General features: G+C 41.3%; 1 protein-coding gene across 1 annotated transcript in view; it reads left to right on the forward strand.

The window, feature by feature from the left end:
- The first annotated feature begins 612 nt into the window (after nt 1–612).
- Nucleotides 613–19,857, forward strand: part of Gch1 (GTP cyclohydrolase 1) — a 42,626-nt gene continuing 23,381 nt past the window's right edge. The window contains exon 1 of the mRNA XM_076848370.2: nt 613–1,096. Coding sequence (XP_076704485.1) covers nt 754–1,096 — 343 coding nt within the window. The 5' untranslated portion in view covers nt 613–753. The remainder of the gene's footprint in view (nt 1,097–19,857) is intronic.

Genomic DNA, 19,857 nt, shown 5'->3' on the forward strand with positions numbered 1-19,857 from the left:
AAAAATAAATGTTAAAAAAACTCTCTCTCTCTCTTAAAAAGAATTTTATTCTCCTAGGTATAGTGACTCACATAAGGGCCACTTAGTGTCACACATGCCCTGACAATGGCCAGAGGTTTCTCCTAGGGTGATACCTGCGTTGGACACATTTAAAACAAACAAGTGTGACATTGTAATATTATCTTAAAAACCCAAGAGTTGGTTATCTTACCACCAGCATATCTCCCTCTCCCTCGGGCGAGACCACCTGTTTGCTCATCCTTTACAGGGCGAGGAGACCACAGCAATCATAACGCAGCGCCCTCTTTTCCCTAAGCGCAGTGAGGGCGGACCGGGCGCCCAGACAACGTCTATGGTTCCAAGATGCCGGATTCTTTTCGGACTCGGCTAGTCCCACCGTGAGACCCGAGGGACCCACTTGCTCCGCGGGTTGCCTTGGGGCGGTCTGGGGCCCGTGGCCTCTCTGGAGGGCCCACCCCAAGGGCAGGGCGAGGGGCCGGAGCGAGCGCCGTGACGCGAACGGCCCGGGCCAATGGGAGCACCCCGTGGCGCCGGCCGAGCCGCCGGGCCATAAAAAGGAGGCGCTGCCGGTCTGTCCAGCCGGCGGCGGCCTCGGCTCGAGCGTGTCTCTGCCAGATCGCTTACCGTCCTCAGGTGATTCGGGCCACAGGTCATTGCGGGCCGCCGCCTGCGAAGTTTAGCTGCAGCCCCCTGAGGCGCCCCGGGGTCTCCCCGAGCGGTAGCAGCGGGACCATGGAGAAGGGCCCGGTTCGGGCGCCGGCGGAGAAGCCGCGGGGAGCCAGGTGCACCAATGGATTTCCCGAGCGGGAGCCGTCGCGGCCCGGGCCAAGCCTGCCGGCGGAGAAGTCCCCGCGGCCCGAGGCCAAAAGCCCCCAGCCCGCGGACGGCTGGAAGGGCGAAGGACCCCGCGGAGTGGAGGATAACGAGCTGAACCTCCCCAACCTGGCGGCCGCCTATTCGTCCATCCTGCGCTCTCTGGGCGAGGACCCCCAGCGGCAGGGGTTGCTCAAGACGCCCTTGAGGGCGGCCACGGCCATGCAGTTCTTCACCAAGGGCTACCAAGAGACCATCTCAGGTCAGTGACCCCGCCGGCGGCGTCGGCGCTGACTACTGGGACGGGCGGGGAGCGGGAGAGGTGGCTGCGGGGAAGCCGGCGGCGGCTCCAGGAAGTTTCCGGAGTTGCCACACTCTGGGCGGAGGGAGCCCAGTACTGTCACCTTCGCACCCCGCCCTCCGTGCTGGCCAGCTGCCCGGAGGCGAGGATCCAGGCGCCCAGGAGAGCAGTGGCCTCGCCTCCGGGAGGTCCCTGCAGCTGTCCTCGCGGGGTCCTCCTCTCTCCCAGCACTCAACCTCCCCTCTAGAGCCTGGGGCTGGGGGTTCCTTGGGCGGAACCGCTGTCACTGAGCTCCTCGGCCGGTGGGAGTCTGTTGCTGCCCTTCTCACCTCAGCACCCAGAACCGGGTGCTTGAGGCACTAGTAGGACACAACTTGATAAGGATCGCCTACGCACTTGTTGGAAATGACAGGTTCCTGGGTCGTTTCTTTTCTTGAGACCCTCCTTCCTGCCCCCCGCCCCCCTTTTTGGTAGATCTTGGAGTGAAGCCCTGGCTACGTGTGCATTGGTCACCCAGAGTTCTTCCGCCGCAAAATCCAGGGACCAGCATTCTGATTTATTTATCAGGGGACTTCAGAGAGTTGTTAATTCTTTAATCCATCTCAAGTTTACTTTAGCTCAGGACTTTTCCAAAAATTGGAACAGTTCTGAGTGCAGTCTTCCCTGGAGTTTGAGGTGTGAGGTTTCTCGGGCTAATTTGCTGCTGAAAGCCTTCGTCCTTTTCCTCCTTCTAAAGAAAGAAAGCAATTCTCAGCTGATGCTCCAGAGTCCCCTCCCTCCAAGTCAGCTGGGTTGACCCAGGGTATCTGGATGCCTATCCAGCTTTCAGCGGTGGGTTAGCAGGCAGTGTGGGTCTGTGAGGAGGCCATGTGAAGGCGAGTGGAGAATAATCCAGGAATGCCTGTTTATCAGGCGAGCAGTGTTGGTATTTATTTATTTTTAAAATCTGCTGGTATCTTTGGCTGGGATCAAAGTCATTGTTCTTCATTCCACATCTTCTGTACACATTGGTGACATTTATTTCTGTGAAGAAGCCTTTGCCTTTACCGTTTCTCCTAGAAAAAACAGTGCTGTCCCTGTTATTTTCCTGAAAGAGTATGGAGCAACACAGAGACTACATCCTGGGAAGAACAAAGTTATTTTTTGCCCAGTCTTCCACACCCTAAAGGAAGGGTGGGAAATCAAAGCACGAGAGGGGTGGAGTGCCAAGAGGAAATGATACTGTATCCTAAAGCCAAGAAATGGACCTCTAGTCCCATGATTTTCTCACCTCTTGATGGCAAAAGTTTGGAGAGTTTCAAAATGCAAAGGGTAAAGAATAATGGTTCTGTTTTCTGTGAGTTCAATTATCCCAGAGTAAATATTCTGGGATATAATGGAGAAGACCCTTTAGGGATCTTGTTCATTCTGTCTCTTGAAGATACAGGAGGAGGAGGAGGTGTCTCCACAGCCTTGTCAGGACAGTGTCCTGTACCCTAGCATGGGAGGGACAGGCCACAGACTATCTAAAGTGAGCCACAGGTTTACTTGAGAAATAGCAGCAGCAGCAGCTTGTCTCATAAGTCAAGATTCAGCTACAGAGGACTAAAGTCTCCAAAGAGCACTTTATTCTATCTTATGTCTATTTTACTATGATAAAAAAGCTCATGGACCTTATTTAAAATAATTAATGGTTATTAATTGAATGTCTTAATGGGTTCAGTGCTTTTTGTGGATGGTTGAATCCTCAACTTTGAGGTGAATTCTGTTCTCTTACCCCATGACTCGGAAATCGAGGCAGAAAGGTTGACAGTTTACAAGTGGGAGAGCCAGGCAGCCCCATGGCTGAACTCTTCAGTACTTATTTCCTTATGGTGCAACACAGGGAGATGAATCAGTGCGCCTTTATCTACCAAATACTTCAACCTCGAGCTGGATTACCAGCATTAAAAACAAACAAACAAGCAAATGGTGGAGTAGAATGGATAAGATCAGTTTATCATATGCAATAAGACTAGTAAGGATAAAATTTTAGGGAACTCACAGGTATGATTTGTGTGTGTGCGTGCATGCGCACACACAAATCATACCTGTGAGTTCTCTAAAACTTGACTCCACATGTGGAATGCATTTCTCACTGGGGTTGCAGTCAAAAGTTTTGAAAAATATTAGAATATCACACTTAAGGATTTAATATTTATTTTTAAGAGATATATAATTAAAGCAGATTGAGTGGAGAGACAGCAAGGTTGATACTGAGTTTAAAGAAATGAACCTGAAATGGTGTTTTTCCATGTCTTGGACCACCCAGGATGGGAGAGAGAAGGAAGGATACAGGTGGGAGAAGTGAGTGGCAGGTGGCTGGAGGAGTCATACTTTTGTAGAAAATATAGAAGAGAGTAATAGGACAATCCTGCACAATCCTCAATTTTTATTTCTTTTGGAGCATAAATCAATGACTATTATAGATTATTTTGAATAGGAATAATCTTTGAAACTAATTTCTAAGCTTGTGAACAGATTAGGACCTTATTTACTTTATATTCTGCATATTAATTTTTGGTTAATATTGTTGATATGCGAGAAAATGTAAGAAAATGTAAGTTGGGCCAGGGTGCACAGTTGTGCACTCCTGTAATCCCAGTGACTGAGGAAGACAATGGCAAGTTTGAGGCCAGCACAGCAACTTAATGAGACCTTGTCTCAACTTAAAATATAAAAAAAAGGACTGGTGATGAGGCTTATTGGTAAAGTATTCAATACCTAGTACCAAAAAAAAAAAAAAAAAAAAAGAAAGAAAATGTAGGTTAGTATTTCATATTCCCCAAGTTTTTTTTTCCTTCCTTCTTTTCGCAGTTCCTCCTCTTGTGTGATTTGAGGCTAGTTTCCCTAGTGCCCTAGGGAATCTATCATCGTCCCCACACTGCAGCTTCTCTCCATAACCCTAGCCCCAGCTTTCTAGTGTGTTCTCATGGAAGCACCTGTGGTTGCCCAAGACAGGGCTATGTCACAGCTGTATAATTCTCCTGGTTTCCTGTTCACTTCTGGGCTGTAGCTTGTAGGTGGAGTGGACACCAGCACCTCTCCAAGGAACGGGAGAATCTAGCGTCATAGGCTGATCTTTGGACCAACTTACACCAACTCATCTTTTTCTGTTTCTGCCCCATTTCAGTATAGCCATAGCCTATTTCTCTTACATATTCAATTTTTATTGTGGTGAGTTCTTTCTATACAAGGGCCCTTTCCTGTATGCCCACTCTCCTTTTATTCAGAACCAGTACTGAATTTTGAGTGTCCACTACATCCTGAGGTCTTTGGCTTTTATTCCCCTGTGACTGACCCTTCCTATTCCCTGTCCTCTCCCAGCTATAAAAAGGAGCAACCTTTTTAGAGAGAATTATCTGCCAAATGTTGAATGGGTACAACTTGTCCTATCAGTTGTCCTTTTTTTTTTTTTGATACTGGGGAGCGAATCTAGGGGCACTTAACCACTGAGCCACATCCCCAGACGGGGTCTTACTGAGTTACTTAGGGCCTCGATAAGTTGCTGAGACTGGCCTTGAACTCATAATCCTCCTGCCTCAGCCTCCAGAGCTGCTGGGATTAAAGGCGTGTGCCACTGCATCCAGCTCAGTTGTCCTTTTAAAAATGAGTTTATGGGAGTACACAAGAATCTTGGCTCTGTCACATTTTCTAGTTAAATTAGGTTTTAGTTTGTCTTATCCAGACTGCCAAGACAGTTTTCATAATCAGGTTGACAGTGTCTCCAAATCTGGGAAGTGTGGATATCGTCTAGCTTGAGGAGATGGCACCAGAGGTGACTGTTTTCCCCTGTGGGGCTGGGGAAGCTCAGGCATGCACAGTAAGTCAGGTTCCCTCCTCAGCCATGTTCCCTGCCAGATTGCCTCCATTCTCTGAGGATTACACAAGGCAGTTAGGTACTTCATTTATACAAGAATGAATTCTTAGCTACTTCATACTGTAACGTGGCAGTCACAAAAGATTTTTCTTTTTGAATCACAAACCTCTCTGATTGATTAAACCAGGCTGTTATGCTGAACCAAAAATAAAAATTGTAACAGTTTTTAGCATGTAAAAGGGACAAAAAGTCAAATAATTTACAATTTCTTCTTACATCTTTGGTGAAAGGTGAGTTTGTCCCAAGTTTTAAAGTATATTGTAGAAAAGTTCATTTTATTAGGGGCTGGGTTGTGACTCTGCGGTAGAGTGCTTGCCTAGCATGTGTGAGGCCCTGGGTTCAATCCTCAGCACCACACAAAAATAAATAAAAATAAAGGTTTTGTGTCCAACTATAACTGAAAACAAAAATAAATATTAAAAAGAGAGAAAAGTTCATTTATTAAGAGATGCTGTTTTGAATATTCAGCTTATTTAAATCTTGACTAATAATTTGTTTTTAATTTTGTTAGGTGATGCTCATATACAATTTAGGTCTATTTGCTGCTAGAAAGAGCACTGTGAATAAAGAGAGAAAAATGACAAAGCTGTGGATATCTTAATGACTGGAATTTGCAGGAAATCGAAATGGATTAAAACTATTAAGAAGAAGTTATTGAAAATTGGGAAGAAAAGTCAGTCCTAATAGTTCCTTTAAAAATATGTTAAAACAACAAATTTAAAAAATATAATCTATACCTAGGATTGGCATATACCTATGATCCCAGCTACTCTGGAAGCTGAGGCAGGAGGATCCAGAGTTTGAGTCCAGTCTGGGCAACTTAGGGAGACCCTGTCTCAAAAAAATAAAAAGGACTGGGGATGTAGCTCAGTAGTAGAGCACCCCTGGGATTGATCCACAGTATCAAATATAACTATAAATACACATTTATATCTGTAAACAATTTTTCTGACAAGGGAGGGAAAGGCACAATGCATAACTTGACATACCAAACAAAGCCGCTGGGTTGGTACTTGTATTGGTTTCCTAGGGCTGCCATTATGAAATACCATAACTGGGTGGTGAAAATAACAGAAATCAAGTCTCACAGTCCCAGAGGCTAAATGTCTGAAATCAAGGTGTCCACGAATACCCACGTCCTCTGAAACCTGTGGTGGGTGTCCTTCCTTACTCTTCCCAGCCTCTGGTAGTAGGACCAACAGTCCCACATGTTCCTTGGTTTGGGGCTTCAACAGTCCACTCTCTGCCTCTGTCAACATCCAAGTTCTATCTTCTGCGTTCACTAGTTGTGTTGATTTAAGGATTTACTGTATTCCAGTATGTCTCATTATAAGTTGGATAACATCAGCAACAACATCATTAGGTTATGTTCTAAGGTACTTGGAGTTTAGGACTTCAACATGTATTTTTTAAGGGGAAACTAACTATTCAATCCATGTGAGTACTAAATGCTATTATTCGTAAGACTAACTAGGATTAGTATGGATTTTTACTACAATTTTGTTTTTTTAAAAAATTCATCGCATGCCAGGCACTGTGCTGAATACTAGGAATACAGAATGAGCAAAGCTGAGTGTGGCTCCTGCTCTTGTGGAACTCACAGCCTCTTGAAAAGAAAACACATAGAATCACAGGAAAGAGAAATGCGACAGTGAATGCACAGCTCAAGGAAAGCATTTAGCAAAGGAACTTGATCTCTGCTGGAGGTGGGAGCCTGGGTTGGGGAATGATACTGAGCTGACCCATATCTGAATGACATACACCGCAGATGGCTTGCCACCTACTGGACCCTGTCTGAGTTCTTGACATATGTGGCCTGGCTTGATATTCATGGTAGTCCTATAGGGTAGGTAATATAATTTCCATTTTATAGATGAGGAAATTGAAGCCCAGGAAAAACCTGCCCAGGCTGGAATCTTGAGAGTAGCCGGGCTGAGAGGGTGATGGAGAAAGAATTGTCATAATCTCTAACGCCGTCTTTAATTTATTCATAATGTTTTATGGTTTATTTGAATCTCTTCCTCTTCTTTCATCTGCTGTTTGCTGTCTAGCTTTAGAAACTCCTTCATGCATTGCTGCACCCTTCACCCCCACCCAACTCATTTGCTGCACACTAATGTCAGTCCAGTATTTGGTTGAATGGGACTGCAGTATTAAGATTTACCAGGAGAGGGCCACTGTCTGATCATCGGATCCCAGGTTATGAATCTTGGATTGTACGAACAGTTCTTAATTCCTGGTTGTGTAAACAAATATGTTCCCTACAACAGAAAATTCTCTATTGTGTCTATGGCAATTGGGTTGGGGATTAATGTGGATTGAATTAACAGATTATCTGTTATAAATTTGTTATAGTCAAGGCTGAGAGGACATTCATGTACTAGAATTTTTTCTTCTTACAGCATTGGTAGCAGTTTTTTTAGAGAACAGGAGACTGTCTGTACTCCTCTTTGAATTCCTAGCCCATTGCCCATCACAGGTGGAAGGAATCATGAATATTTGAATTAATTTCTTTAAAAAATTTTTTTTTAGTTGTAGTTGGACACAATACCTTTACTTTATTTTTATGTGGTGCTGAGGATCGAACCCAACGCCTCGCGTATGCTAGGCGAGTGCTCTACCACTGAGCCCCAGCCCCAGTGCCTTGAATTAATTTCTTAAGGACAGATAGCACTTCTTAACTTTTCATCCTGTTAGGATGACAGGTTTTAAGCACTTTATTGTAGAAATGTTCACATGTACCCACAGTTAAGAATGAGCTTCTGTGTACCATTGCTCAACCTCAGTAGCTGTCAACATACATGGCAGTCTGTCTTGCTCGGTCCCTCTTGCTCGGTCCCTCTTGCCTCTCGGCCCTCCTCCATTGGATTATCTTAAAACAAATCCCAGATATGTCATTTCACTAATAAATACTTTAAGACATTTCTAAAGTATAAGAACTTAAAATAACTATAATATATGATCATACTTGAACAGTTGTTCCCCAACATCACATATGTAGCCATTGTTTGTTGAGCTCTGATTTTCTCACAGGCATCTTTTTTTATAAGCTTATTTGTTTGATTCAGGATCCAAACAAACTTTACTCATTACATTGGATAAATCTTCTTAAGGTTCTTTGAGTTTGTTACATTTTGTACTTCCGTTTTAGTCTCTAATACTTTGTTGTTGAACAAACAGGGCCATTTGTCCTGTAGAATATCCCACATTGCAGTGCAAAACAAAATTAGTTTTCATAAATGGCAGATGTTGGAGCTATATGGCCCATATAGTAAAAATAAAACAAATCAGAAGTTTTTACTAAAAATTTGAGGATAAAAATGAACAGTGGCTGGATGATGAACTCAATATCTTGCAATAATTAGTTTTAAAACTGTATATCAAAATAAAACCATAAGAGGACCAGTGTTACTTATCAATTTTTTCTAGGTTTTGCTTATTTTATTCTCATGATTTAGGTTAGCATGTTTCTTTTGCCCCTTTTTGCTTATACACTAGTAATTAGATTTAGAGACTTGCATACCCCCAACCCTTACATTTAATCAAGAATACTTCATAGATGGTGGCATGTGCTTCTGTCTGGAGACAGCTAAATGTCTAGTTGTCTACCTTTTTTTGATTAGTCAGTTTTCACTTTTTTTTTTTTTTTTGTAACCCTGGTAACCAAGGGGTGCTTAACTATATTATATCCACAGCCCTTTTTTTTATATTTTAGAGACAGGATCTCCTTAAGTTGCTTAGGGCCTCACTAAATTGCTAAGGCTAGCTGTGAACTTGAGATCCTCCTGCCTTGACCTCCTGAGTTTCTGGGATTACAGGCGTGTGCCACTGTGCCTGACAGGTTTTCACGTTTTTTCCTATTTTTTTTAGGTACCAGGGATTGAATTTGGGGGCTCTCAACCACTGAGCCACATCCCCAGCCCTGTTTTGTATTTTATTTAGAGACAGGGTCTCACTGAGTTGCCTAGTGCCTTGCTTTTGCTGAGGCTGGCTTTGAATTCACATAATCCTCCTGCCCCAGCTTCCTGAGCTGCTGGGATCATAGGTGTGTGCCACCACGCCTAGCACAATTTTTCGCTTTTTGTAGTGGGTTTGTGTCTATTTTATGATAAAATAGAATTATCTACACATATTTTGTACATTCTTGGCATACTTAATTTTTTTCTTAATTTTTAAAAATATTTCTAGGCTACCTGGTTTGTCTGAGTTTTTCACATTGTCCCAAATCTCCAAAAGCCAATAAATCCATGTATAAGTGGACCCATACAACTCAAATGCATGTTGTTCGAGGGTCAGTGATACTTTAAAAATTTTGATTTCTGAAGTATGTACATGTATTTTCAAATAGATTAAAAATCTCGTGGGGCTGGGGTTGTAGCTCAGTGGTAGAGTGCTTGCCTTCCTTGCATGAGGCACTGGGTTCGATCCTCCGCACTGCATAAAAATAAATAAAAGATTGTGTCCACCTACAACTAAACAAAAAAAAAATTAAAAAAATATTGTGACAGTTATTTCAAATTTAGGAGTAAAAGAAACACAACTTGTTCTAATAATTAGCTAAATTTTCACAGTTGTACAGTATGTATTGCTGAAAACAATTACCCTGAAATCAGAGAAATATAGAACATATACAGTTATGTGCCTCATGACAACCATTCAGTCAACCCTGGCGTGACGGTGATCTCACAAAATTATAAGGAAGCTGGAAAATTCCTGTTGCCTAGTGACCTTGTGGTCATTCTAACATTATAGTACAGTGCGTTACCTGTGAATTTGTGGTGATGGTGGTGTAATCGAGCCTGCTGTGCTGCCAGTTGTATACAAGTGTAGCACATGTAATTAGGTACAGTGCACAATACCTACCATGTTACCGGCTTACATGTTCCTATGCCAAACTTTTTATCATTATTTTAGTGTACTCCTTCTACTTGCTGAAAAAGTTTGCTCTAAAACAGTATGTCAGTTAAAATTAAATGATGTTTTCAAAGCAATTATATATATTTAGTTTATTTTTTTGCTGGGATGGATCCCAGGGCCTTGTGCATGTTAGGCGGGAGCCATACCCACTGGGCCCTTACCTTAAACTTATTCAAGGTTAACACTGAAGACATTAGGACTACCTCCTTTTTCTGATGTTTTGAAAGTACCTTCTAGTCCTACATTGTCAGTCCTTCTAATAAACTTTACCTGAATATGTGTTGCTATTTGGTCTAGTCTCTAAACTCTGGTCATTCATTTTGTCTGCATTTTTGTCTTCCCATTAATCCCTTGGTTAATCGCGCTCAAAAGTCCTGAATCATACCACCTGAATGTCTCCAGAATCTGACTGCCATGTCTCTCACCTGATTACAGTGACCACTTCACTAGTTACCTTGCCTCCTAGCTTGCCCTGCTCCAGTCTGTCCGCACCAAAGTGCTTTTTCTGAATTCTAATAGGTTTCTTCCTTCTGCTGTCTTTCCTCACCAGGGCTAAGAGATTTTGTTGTGTTGTAGCCTGTTACCTATGTGTTTTCTTATCTTCTAAAACCATTTTCCCACATAAGACAGTATAGTATTTTAGTTTCATCCATACACTGGTGTTGAGACCCAGGCAAAGTCCTTCCTGGGGCTGTTCTTGTGCAGTCTTTAGCCCATCTTGTCTGTTCACCTCCTTTTTAAAAAACCTTTCTGGTGTGGGTTGCTAACCATGGGGAGCCCCCTGCCCACCTTCATTTACTGACAACTGTTTCTTAATCTAAAGTTCTATGGAGAAGCACCCAGGGTTAGGTGAGGAATTGGCTGTTGCTGAGTTCTGGGCTGAATTCTTTTGAGGTTTGTTTAGTCCAGCTGTTTCAGCTTTCCCAAGAGCACATGATTCTTGCTGTGAAGCATGATTTTAAAAAAAAATTAGTACATTTTAATGATACAAAATGGGTTTCAATGTGGCATATTCATAATTGCATACAACATAATTTTATTATATCCATCCTCCCACATGATGTATTTCATGTCATAAGTATTTATTTTTATTTGTTCTAAGTAGGAATCAAAGCCATTAAAATCATCCCAAACAAGGAAGCTGTCACTAAGATAGATTAAAATGCATTTATATCTATGTAATTCATGGACTTGTGTTAAGATGTTCATTAGCAATGATTTAGGTCTATCCATGCTGCAGTTCAATGGAGAGGCTGTTACTCAGTGAGGACTCTGTCTCGTAGTTTATGGCAGAGCTGCTGTAGATCATACCTCTCTAAATGTCCACCACCCTTCAAAATGTAAGAGCTCCTGTTAATGCCTGGGCATCAATGGTGGTATGCCACTCTGATCACCCATCAGAACTAATTGGCCTTTCAGCTGCAGGAGCTAGCCGATAGCCTCCACCTGTTAGTACCTTCTGTGGAGGGCTTGCTTACTCCATGCTATTTTTCATTCATGTTAGTGTCTCTTTCTTCCTTTCTATTCCTTTCCACCATGATTAACTGGCCTTTTGAAGGATGGGGCCCTTTACAAGTAAGGTGCAAATCATCCAGTTTCACAATGTGTTGGAAATTCTGTTGATACAATCCTAAGATGTGGTGTTTCTGAAACTGGTGTTTTAGTATGTCAACAAAAATACATCCTGCTATAATGGGAAGAACTAGCCTGGGCTAGTCATAGCATTCCTGCTAATTTGTTTATTGTTTGTTGGTTTGTTTAATTATTTAGGTACTAGGATTGAACCCAGGGGTGCTCTAGCACTGAGCTACATCCCCTAACCCTTTTTATTTTGTATTTTGAGATAGGCTTTCACTAAGTTGCTCAGGCTGGGCTTAAATTTGGGATCCTTCAATGTGTGCCATCATGCCCAGCCCTCTGCAAACTGGTTTAGTACCCTAGACAAGTTATTCTGGTCTGCTGTGCAGGGAGAGGCCGTGAGACTGGTAATTAGTTGGATTGTCATGCTGAAGCTCCTTGCAGCACTGTGGGCCTCTCAGTATCATCTCATTGCTCACTCTGTTGATTCCTCATAGCTGATGGGGGACCCAGTAAGCACCTTAGAATACTTTCAATGCTAGGAGTGTGTGTTATAGTTTGGATATTAGGTGTCCTCCGAAACTCCTGCCAATGCAAGGATATTCAGAGGTGAAATGATTGGATTGTAAGAGCTGTAACTTAATCAGTCCGTCCTAATTTGAATAGACTGACTGGGTGGTAACTGTAGGTGAATAGGGCGTTGCTAGAAGTGGTGGGTCATTGGGAACATGTCCTGAAAGGGTGCATCTTTTCTGTGGCCCCTTCTCCCTCTCTCTCTGCTTCTTGACACCACCATGAGCTAAGCAGCTTTCCTCTGCTATGCCCTTCCCCCATGATATGCTGCCTCACCTTGGACCCAGAGCAGTGGAGCTGGCCATCTATGGACTGAGACCTTTGAAACTGTAAGCCCCAAATAAACTTTTCCTCCTATAAGTGGATGTTCAGTGTTTTGGTCATAACGACACAAAATCTAACTAAAACAGTATGGGTTTCCCTTGAAACATGCATACTTAATGGTTTCTGATAACCAGATCTCTTTTTTTCTTGTGATGCAGTGGTTTTTTTTTTTTTAGTTGTAGATGGACATGATACCTTTATTTTATTTATTGTGTGGTTCTGAGGATTGAACCCAGTGTCTCATACATGCTAGGCAAGCACTGTACCCACAATCCCAGCTCCCAGAGGTTTTGAAAAGGTCCCTCATCTATGTGTTCTTCATGGTCTGTGGACTTGTAACCCTTAGCCCCTTTGATTAGATGAAGTCTTTAAGGACTCTCCACCCTTGACAGAACCAGTTGCTAGTTTTACTGTCATGTAAAATTTTAGTTTGTTAGACTGGGGTTGTAGCTCAGTGGTAGAGTGCTTGCCTAGCACATGTAGACACTGGATTCAATCCTCAGCACCACATAAAACTAAAGGTTTTATGTCCATCTCCAACTAAAAAAATATTTTTAAAAAAGATTTTATTATTATTATTTTTTTAACAAGGACTTCATATCAACTAGAAAAGCAGTTTCTCAGTTTGTTGGGAGAACAAGCAAAACTAATATTTTAGGATCATGCTTTCTAAAAATTTGTTCCTTTATTATAAGATTTCCAAACACAAAAGTAGACAAAATTATATAGTGGACATCTATATACCTACCACCTAGATTCAAAATTAGCTTCCTGCCATATTGGCATACTCTATTCTTTTACTGATAATAAATCAAAGACCTGTATTAAGAGGTAAAATGGCAGGTCAGGGATGGTGGCACATATCTGTAATACCAGCAGTTTGGGAGGCTGAAGCCGGAGTATTCCAAGTTTGAGGCCACCCTGGAAAATTTAGCAAGAACCTGTCTCAAAATAGGACTGAGGAAGTATCTCATTGATAGATACTTGGGTTCAATCCCTGGGAATCACTTCCCCACCACCACCAAAAAAAAGAAAAAAAAAAAAAAAGAAAAGAAAAAAAAATAATATATCACCTTGAAAACAGTTTTTCTTCTTAATCACTTACTCCATCTTTATTAAAATTAATTGTTAATTCCCTCATATCATCGAATTCCTACTCTATATTCACATTTCTTCAGTGGTCCCAAACATCTTTTAATGATTTTTTTTTAAAACTGGGAGCCACTAGAGGTCCATACATTTGCATCTGATTATGTTTTAGATGATAACTGTCCCTGCAGCCCCTACCCCATAACACTGCCTTACAGAGATGCTTGTTGTCCTGAAAGATACTCCATTTTTGTGATTTGATCATTGTTGTTTTTTTTTTAAATTTAATTTGTTTCTCTATTGCCCATATTCTTGGAAAATGTAATTTAGGTCTCAAGACTTGATTAAATTCAGGTAAAATGTTTATAGTAGGAATGTTGTATACTTCATATGATTGTTTTTCCAGGATAAATTTCTCTAGAGAACTTCCTTTAAAAAAAAAAAAAAGGGCTTTTTATTAGTTTGAAGATTTAATGGGATTCTCCTTTTCCCTGAAACTGTTCCAGTTTGATTTTAAAAAGTAAAGGTCAAAGTAGCATTAAATTACTGATTTTTTTTCTTTATAGAAACCAAATAAGTAGTTGATAAAATAGAATTTTGTGACTAATGCACACTAACTCTGGGCTCCAGCAGTCTCTGGGTATTAGGTTGCCCTTTCTGATCTCCTCTCCTGAGCTGACAGGTAGCTTTGACCCGTTCTTCGACTTTAACCTAGTAACTTATTTTATGATACTATAGATTGACCCCAAGGGTACCTCTCAGCCATATCCCCAGCCCTTTTTACTTTTTTATTTTGAGACAGGGTATTGCTAAGTTGCGGAAGCTGGCCCCAAACGGGATCCTCTTGCCTCAGCCTCCTGAGTCACTGGGATTACAGGTGTGCACTACCATGCCTGGTTATGTTTCTTTTTTAAAATTAGATTTGTTCTCTTCATTTTCTTTGCTAGCATTGGCCATAGGCTTTGTAGCCTCATGGCTAAACCTGCAGAAAAACTACAGTTTCAACTGCAGAAAAACCCCATTCGGGGGTCCTGCCTTTGGGTTCTCCCTATTCAGTGTATACTTTAGTAGGTCAGAATAGAATTAGGTGGCTTGAGATCAGGGCTCTGGTCCAGAGTCAGAAGAAGAGGGCAAAAGTCAACTCTTGTTGGTTGACTAGTTGGCCAACAAGTTGGTTCTTCTTTAGTAAGTATTTAATGTTTAATTTTCTTCTTTCCTCTCCTCATTTATTCATTCACAGGATCTTGCTATGTTGCTCAGGTTGGCTTCAAACTCCTGGGCTCAAGTGATCCTTCTGCCTTAGCCTCCCGAGTAGCTGAGATTACAGGAGTACACTCCCATACCCTGCAGCCTCCTGAAATCTTAAACCTTTAATACAACTCAATTTTGCCCTCATCCCACAAGTTTTTCTTTCTGTAAAGTATTGCTTTTGTAGGTTAACTTTAAGCCATTCTCCAAATACTGTTATACCCAGGCCTCTTATTTCCTCAGATCTCAAGTCTCTTGAGACATAGTTTGATATATTTGTTTTGTTTATTTTTTTTGAATTTTTTAATATTTATTTTTTAGTTGTCGGCGGACACAACATCTTTGTTGGTATGTGGTGCTGAGGATCGAACCCGGGCCGCCCGCATGCCAGGCGAGCGCGCTACCGCTTGAGCCACATCCGGTTTGATATATTTGTATCTAGCTCAGAGACTTGATCATGTTATGATTTCAATTGAGTGGGCTGTAAAATCTGACTGATGTCTCAAGTGGCTGATTTTTCTAGAATGGGGCCACATTATTTTGATGTGAGGTTCTCCTTCCTTCCCCTTTCCTGGGAGTGTGTGGTCCTTTCTGCTTCAGGTAAAGTTGGCTCCAGCTTTCTATATCTCCCCCCTTTGTCCCTGCTCTCCCCAACCCTTTTCAGCTTCCCTAGAGCTTGTTCAACTTTTCCTCAGCTGTGTGCAGACCTCACAGTGTCCACAGGAATCATCACTCTTTGACTTGGTGGCTGCAGTGAGGATTCATGGTGAGAAATTGCTCCCTGTTCAGCCTTGCTGAAACAGCAAATGAGGCCTGGCAGTGGGGTGGTTTTTCAGTCCTCAAAGTCCTGCGCTTCTACCCTGAACTGGTCATCAGAATTTCTTGGGTTTTTAAAAGACATAATCCTGGGTTCTTATCCACACTCAGTGAATCAGATTTTCTTACTGTGTCTTGGGAAGCTGTATTTTCCAAAGGTCTGTGTGATTGGCCATATTGGGAACTGCTGTTCTGAAGGATGGTCCTTATTCCGTAATCATTTGTCACTAATGATGGTGGCTTGCACACTCTGCTGGTCCCTTCTTGGATAGAATTCTCCTTGGTTCCGTAATGCCCACTTTAAGAAATCCCCTGGCAGCAGTGAACGCAGTGTGGTAAGAGACGAGCCTGCTAGAGGCTTTTTAAAGCAAATGGATAGTTTATCGGATTGGTGTGTTCTTTCTTTAGAACTGCTGTGAACCAGACCTTGTTATCACCATCTGTTTTGTAAATTCTGTTTCCAGCTTAACAGCTGGATTGTGAAAGTCTACAAAATTATCCAATTAAAAAACTAAAATTGGCAAGTATGTGCTTTTGTTAAAAAAAAAAATGGCTCCTTGAATACACTTTGTTTTCTTAGCATGTAATGCTCTAATCTTGATCTACCAGAGATATTTAGAGTAGTTAACTGAGAGTAGAGTGAGAGTTCTTATTTTAGATAATTTGAAGAGTTCATAATATATGGGATTGGCAACCTTCAATTTTATTCAAGAATAAATCAAAATAGTTTAAAATAAGTGCTTTTTTTCCTACCTTAGTACAGAAAGCCTCTGGCTGCTGTGATGCCCATCTCCAGGCTGACCAGTAGAGCAGGAGGGTAACATTAATAGTTTTTCATTTATTTTCACACCCCCAGAGTTATTAAACCAGGAACCCTGGAGCCATTCTTTTACCTGTGAAGCTGTTGAAAACCAGCTAACACAATCTGCACAAATCTTGCACTAGAACATGGATCTGTGGATTCTTTTTGTTCCTTCTACTTCACCATTCTGTAACTGGAACCACTGTACAAGTCAGGTTCCTTTAAGACCACTTAAATAATTGAATGTGGGTGGAGAGATTGTGCTTTCATGTTCTTATTTTAGTATTTCTTTATCTTGAAATAAAACTACAATGAACATTATTGCTGTAATCAGGAACAGTGTTACTGAGCAAGATATGTAACTTCATATGTAGAAACTAGATCTCTCTCCAGTGATGTGCTCATGATGGGTGGCAGAGAGAATGGGAATAGTTCACCTGTACTGTATTTTTGAGTGAAAGCTTGTATGTTGTACTCTTTTTAGGGCACCAAATAGCATCTGTGTCAATTGCCTTGGCTTTCTTTTAATAGCTTAAAAGAAACATGAGTTTATTTCCATTAAGAACAGTAGGAATGAAAATTTCCAAAATAACCAAACTTTTACTTTCTCTGCAATGTACTGGATCTTTTCTGCTAACAAATTTGCAGTTTATGAAATAACTTCAAAGACGGAATCAAAGCTGTGCGACAGCCCTGCCTTCTCTGGCAGATGGTGTGACCAGTTGTCTACAGTCTTCTTAGTTTCTACCATTATGTCCGTGTGTGGAATGTTTGGGTTCATGGTTATTTTGGCCCAGTTTTACAAATGTTAGCTCTGTCTTTTAAGTGCAAGAAGCTGTGAGTATTGGAAGTTCTAACAAGAAGTGCACTGTCATGATGGAAATGAAAGCAGGGATGGTGATTTTTTTTTTTCCCTCTTCAAATTTGTTTTGACATTGCTTTTCTTACAGAACAAATTTTTCAAACAGGAGGCAGAAAGCAAAATGTTTTGTTGCCAGAGTCGAGGTCTTTAAATTGGAGTTGTTCTTCAATTTTTTAATTTTTTTTTTGCCATTTTACAACTTTAATTGAAAATCAGAGATTCTCATCCAAATTGACTGTAGATTTTTTTGAAAGTGGTGAAAGGTACGTAGATGACTGAAGTATAGAGCTTGTATGGCAGATCTTCATTCTTTTTGCATTTTCTGGACAACTATACAGATATGGTACAGGACTTTCCTTATTCCTTAGGCCCAGACTACTCCTGAACCTGGTGTCATTGTGCATATCTGAGGTCCCCTTTGCCTTCATGGCAAATTTCTGAATGTCTTGAGTGTCTGAAGGGCATGCTGTGTGTGCGTGTGTTCCTAGGGATTGAATCCAGGGGCGCGTACCACTGAGCTACATCCCCAACTCTTTAGTTTTTATTTTGAGTCAGGGTCTTGCTAGGTTGCAGAGCCTGGCCTCAAACTTGGTATCCTCCTGCCTCAATGTACATGTGAGGTTCCTTTAAGACCACTTAAATAATTGAGTGTGGATGGAGAGATTGTGCTTTCATGTTCTTACATCATCAATTCAATGTCCTGAGTTTCTGGGATTATAGGTGTGTACCACTGTCCTTGGTTTAAGGAACATATATATATATTTTTTTTTTTTTGGTACTTTTTTTTTTTAAATATTTATTTATTTTTTAGTATTTGGTGGACACAACATCTTTGTTTGTATGTGGTGCTGAGGATCGAACCCGGGCCGCATGCATGCCAGGCAAGCATGCTACCGCTTGAGCCACATCCCCAGCCCAAGGAACATATTTTTTAACTTTAATTTTTGAAAGTGCTAGGAATTTCACATGGTAGCCAAGTGTTCTCTCACAGACCTATATTCTCAGCCCCAAGGGACATGCTTTTTGATGCTCTCTCCATGGACATATTTATGAATGTTGCTGGTATGGTCCTTCTTACTACTCTTCTTTTGTGGAAGCCATTCTTCAGGGTCCACGTTGGAAAAAGAAGAGTGCAAAGGATTTGGAGGAGGGTTTGAAGGAGTTTGCAACACGGTAAGAAGCAGGCAGGTATTTACCCTCTGTCCACCCATCTATTGCCATCAGCTCCAAGGTATCCTCAGCTAATTTTTTTTTCTTTTTCTTTTAATATTTTTAGCTGTGAATAGAAATACTATCTTTATTTATTTTTTTTTAATGTGTTGCTGAGAATTGAACCCGGTGCCTCACACATGCTAGGCAAGTGCTCTACTACTGAGTTACAACCCCAACCCTTATTTTTTCTTTTTAAGGGCAGGGGGAGGAAGGATCAGTATATATGTAAACACCATAATTTAAAAAAATTATATTTATAAAATGTCCCAAATAGGTAAGACAAACTATGAAAAACTAGTTTAGCCAAAATACCTTCAATTTCTTTCTCTCTCTTTCCTTCCTTCCAGTGCTGGGGATTGAGCCCAGGGCCTTGTGCATCCTAGGCAAGCACTCTACCACTGAGCTAAACCCCCAAACAGTGCATCCAAAGTCTGAACAAATCTTAATATTTTACTGTAATTGCTTCTAAAAAAGAAAGCTATTACTTTTTATTTCTGGATCCTTTAACTTCTGGCCACAGAGGTAACCACTGTCTTAAATTTGGTCTCTTACTTTTATGTCTATTATGCTTTCATTTTATATGCAATATATCCATTCAAATATGAATCATGCTCTATATTTCCTTCTGCGTCATGCCTTTTCCATTAAACAGTATTTCAGGAATTTATAAATGCAGTTCAGATTCACTCTCCACTCCTGGGTTGTATTTTATTGCAGCTGTGTAATCATTCTTCTAATTGACAATTTTCTCAATTTTTGCTATTACCAATAAGGCTGCAGTGAAAATTCTTAGGTTCACTTGGTCATATGAGTGTCTTTGGAGTTCCTTTATTTTACAATCTATTTTAAGGAGTTGAATCACTGAATAAAAATGCATATGTTAATTGCATAGACATAGGAGATCTATGTTTAATTCCGGTTTTGTGCCTGATGTTACAACTTTGTGCGAACTACTCCAAAGCCTTAAGATACAATAAGTACCTCTGACAGGTTATAACCCAATGGGGTTGGGAGACCTGAGCACAAATGACCATGGTACTGAGAGGCGCAGTGAAATGAGTGCTGTATCCTGGTAGGGGCAGCTCTGATGTTAGCTTGAATTAGGAGCATCTGGGACCGTGATTCACACCTTGCTCCACTGAATCAGGATAGAGATATCTTTGTTAGCTCCTTCAGCTGATTTAATTCTAGCCAAGAACAAGAGGCCTTATGGCCTAGGTACTACCCCATCTTCCCCCTTTCTGACTCATTCTCTTTTAATTCTAAAACCAGTAAGCAGTCACTGTTCTCTTTCCTGCCCTTTAGGATGGATGCATTCAGTATAGCAAGCCATTTCCCACTGTCTTTGAATGCTGCCCTCTCAGCAAGACAAATCAAGAGTCAAATTCTGGCTTCTTCAGAGA

Source organism: Callospermophilus lateralis, chromosome 3, assembly GCF_048772815.1.
Source record: "Callospermophilus lateralis isolate mCalLat2 chromosome 3, mCalLat2.hap1, whole genome shotgun sequence".
Classification (NCBI taxonomy): domain Eukaryota; kingdom Metazoa; phylum Chordata; class Mammalia; order Rodentia; family Sciuridae; genus Callospermophilus; species Callospermophilus lateralis.